This window comes from Cebus imitator, unplaced genomic scaffold (assembly GCF_001604975.1).
Source record: "Cebus imitator isolate Cc_AM_T3 unplaced genomic scaffold, Cebus_imitator-1.0 Scaffold70, whole genome shotgun sequence".
Lineage (NCBI taxonomy): Eukaryota > Metazoa > Chordata > Mammalia > Primates > Cebidae > Cebus > Cebus imitator.
In genome coordinates this window covers 3,137,580-3,140,788 of record NW_016107385.1, presented here as the reverse complement: position 1 = coordinate 3,140,788, position 3,209 = coordinate 3,137,580, and the positions used below count along the sequence as shown (strand labels likewise).

The following is a 3,209-nucleotide window of genomic DNA, read 5'->3' as shown; positions in this document are numbered from 1 at the left end:
TCCTGAGTAGCTGGGATTACAGGCACGCGCCACCATGCCCAGCTAATTTTTTTTGTATTTTTAGTAGAGACGGGGTTTCACCATTTTGACCAGGATGGTCTCGATCTCTTGACCTCGTGATCCACCCGCCTCGGCCTCCCAAAGTGCTGGGATTACAGGCGTGAGCCACCGCGCCCGGCCTCCACTCTTATTTTCTTTCTTTCTTTTTTTTTTTTGAGACTCGTTTTCCTCTGTTGCCAGGCTAGAATGCAGGGGTACAATCTCAGTTTACTGCAACCTCCCCCTTCTGGGTTCAAGAGATTCCCCTGCCTCAGGCTTCCGAGTAGCCGGGATTACAGGCACGAGCCACCACGACTGGTTAATTTTTTGTATTTTATAGAGACGGGGTTTCACTATGTTGACCAGGATGATCTCGATCTCCTGACCTTGTGATCTGCACACCTTGGCCTCCCAAAGTGCTGGGATTACAGGCGTGAGCCACCATGCCTGGCCTCCATTCTTACTTTCAAACATGATTATAACATATATGGTGAAGATAAGCATTTCTATAAAAATTCAAGCCTGTATCACATATAGAAACAGTACTTAAGAGTGTGGGTTTACATGTAACACAAACCTAAGTTTAAATCCTGGCTTTCTTTCATACCTAAGTGACCCTAGATACAACACTTAAGTTTTTTCTGTAGTTCCCCAATTTGTAAAATGAAGAACAATTCACATGGACTTCAGAGTGTTAATACACATGCCCAATACAGATTAAGTGCTCATAATTTTTATATTATGAAAATAGCTAATATTAATCATTGCTCAAGACCTAGTAATCTTGTTTTTTAAATCTTTTTTTTTTTTTTTCTCCCAAGACAGAGTCTTGCTCTGTCACCCAGGCTGGAGTGCAGTGGCATGATCTTGGCTCACTGCAAACTCTGCCTTCCAGGTTCAAGTGATTCTCCTGCCTCAGCCCCCTGAGTAGCTAGAATTACAGGCACCTGCCACTGCACCCAGCTAATTTTTATACCCTTAGCAGAGACGGAGTTTCACCAGGTTGACCAGGCTGGTCTCAAACTCCTGACCTTGTGATCCGCCTGCCTCGGCCTCCCAAAGTGCTGGGATTATAGGCATGAGCCACCGTGCCTGGCCAAAAAAATCGTTTCTTTTAAAATCTACCCCAAATTTGGAACATTACTCAAGCAGTTTAATGTTTAATACACATTTCTAAGAAAACATTATTACTATTGTTGTTGCTTATATTTAACATACTTTGTTGAATTCTTAAGGAGCAATTTATACGTGTATATCACCAATAAATAAATTTTTATTTATTTATTTATTTTGAGATGGAATCTCACTCTGTGGCCCATGCTGGAGTGCAGTTGTGGAATCTTGGCTCACTGCAACCTCCACCTCTCGGGTTCAAGGGATTCTCTTGCGTCACCCTCTCAAGTAGCTGGGACTATAGGCATTCACCACCACACCTGGCTAATTTTTGTATTTTTACAGGGTTTCACCATCTTGTCCAGGATGGTCTCCAACTCCTGACTTCAGGTGATCCGCCTGCCTCAGCCTTGAAAAGTGCTGGGATTATAGGTGTGACCAACAGCGCCTGGCCAAATTTATTTTTTAATTAAAAAAAAAAAAAACCTCATTTTTATTTTTGTAGAAACAGGGTCTTGCTATGTTACCTAGGTTGGTCTCAAAGTCCTGAGCTCAAATGATCTGCCCACCTTGGCTTCCCAGAGTGCTGCAATTATAGGAGTGAGCCACTGCACATGGCCCAACAAATTTTTATTCATTTTTTAATTTATTTTATTTTTATTTTTATTTATTTTTGAGACAGGGTCTCACTATGTCGTCAGGCTAGAGTGCAGTGGCGTAATCTTGGCTCACCGCAACCTCCACCTCCTGGGTTCAAGCAATTCTCCTGCCTCAGTCTCCAGAGTAGCTGGGGCTATAGGCAGGCGCCACCAGGCCCAGAGAGTTTTTGTATTTTTAGTAGAGATGGGGTTTTACCATGTTAGCCAGGCTGGTCTCAAACTCCTGACCCCATGTGATCTGCCCGCCTTGGCCTCCCCAAGTGCTGGGATTACAGGCATGAGCCACAGTCCCTGGCCCCAACAAATTTTTAGAGGCTTAAATGTTTTCAACTTACCATCTAACAGAGATTGAAAATTCACATCAATAATCTTCCTTACATAACGGTTGTCCAGGAAAGGGAGACCAACTAGAAAGAACCAGAATAATGCTACATGATTTATTTATTTTTTTTTAACTATCTGATTTGAAGCCACATAAAACACAGTACTTTAGAATCCTATTCCTTCTGTGTAGCATAGTTCTTTTCACAGGAAGTTGAAGGTTTATCCTTGAATCATTATTCTCTGTATATTGTAAAGGCTCCTCTGAGACTGTTCAACTACATTGATTAGCAGGTTTTTCAAGGAAATTTAATATGTAGTACACAGCTATATTTGTTAAGGCCTCCTCTCTTAACCCCTAACGTCTGTGCAAAGATAAATTTATTTTTTAGGAATTGTATATTTTTTAAAAAAAGGCTATAACCTCCCTATACCTATACTCCTTGTATAAATACAGTAAAAATGAGTTATGCTTTTAGCATTGCTATAACATGTTTTAGGTAGCTGAGATAGCTGCTCACGCCTCCAGATGAGGGTTATCTCTGTCTCTTAACTTGATTCTTATTCTGTTTGTTGAATGCTTTGTTAAATATTTTCTATGTGTTAGGCACCATGGACACGATGAGAAAAACAGATATACTCAACCTGTGCCCTCAAGAAGCTTATAATTCAGGGAGACATACAGATAATTGCACTAATAAACACGGCAAGAACTATATAATAAGCACTACTAAGGAAAACCACAGGAAGCAAGGAGAACATATAATAGAAGGGTGGGAAAGTGATCAGTGAGGCTGGGTGAAGTGGCTCACGCCTGAAATCCCAGCACTTTGGGAAGTTGAGGTGGGCGGATCATGAGGTCAAGAGATGGAGACCATCCTGGCCAACATGGTGAAACCCCATCTCTACTAAAAATATAAAAATTAGCTAAGTGTAGTGGTGTGTGCCTGTAGTCCTAGCTACTTGGGAGGCTGAGGCAGGAGAATCACTTGAACTCAGGAGGCGGAGGTTGCAGTGAGCTGAAATTGTGCCACAGCATTCCAGCCTGGTGATAGAGCGAGACTCCGTCTCAAAAAA

At 41.9% G+C, this 3,209-nt stretch overlaps 1 protein-coding gene across 2 annotated transcripts in view; it reads right to left on the bottom strand.

Moving 5' to 3' along the window:
• KNL1 (kinetochore scaffold 1) overlaps positions 1-3,209 on the bottom strand; it is a 41,868-nt gene that overhangs the window by 5,995 nt on the left and 32,664 nt on the right. For both annotated transcript variants that reach the window (XM_037739432.1, XM_017530888.2), the window contains one exon: positions 2,147-2,218. In XM_037739432.1, coding sequence (XP_037595360.1) covers positions 2,173-2,218 — 46 coding nt within the window. In that variant the 3' untranslated portion in view covers positions 2,147-2,172. The remainder of the gene's footprint in view (positions 1-2,146; positions 2,219-3,209) is intronic.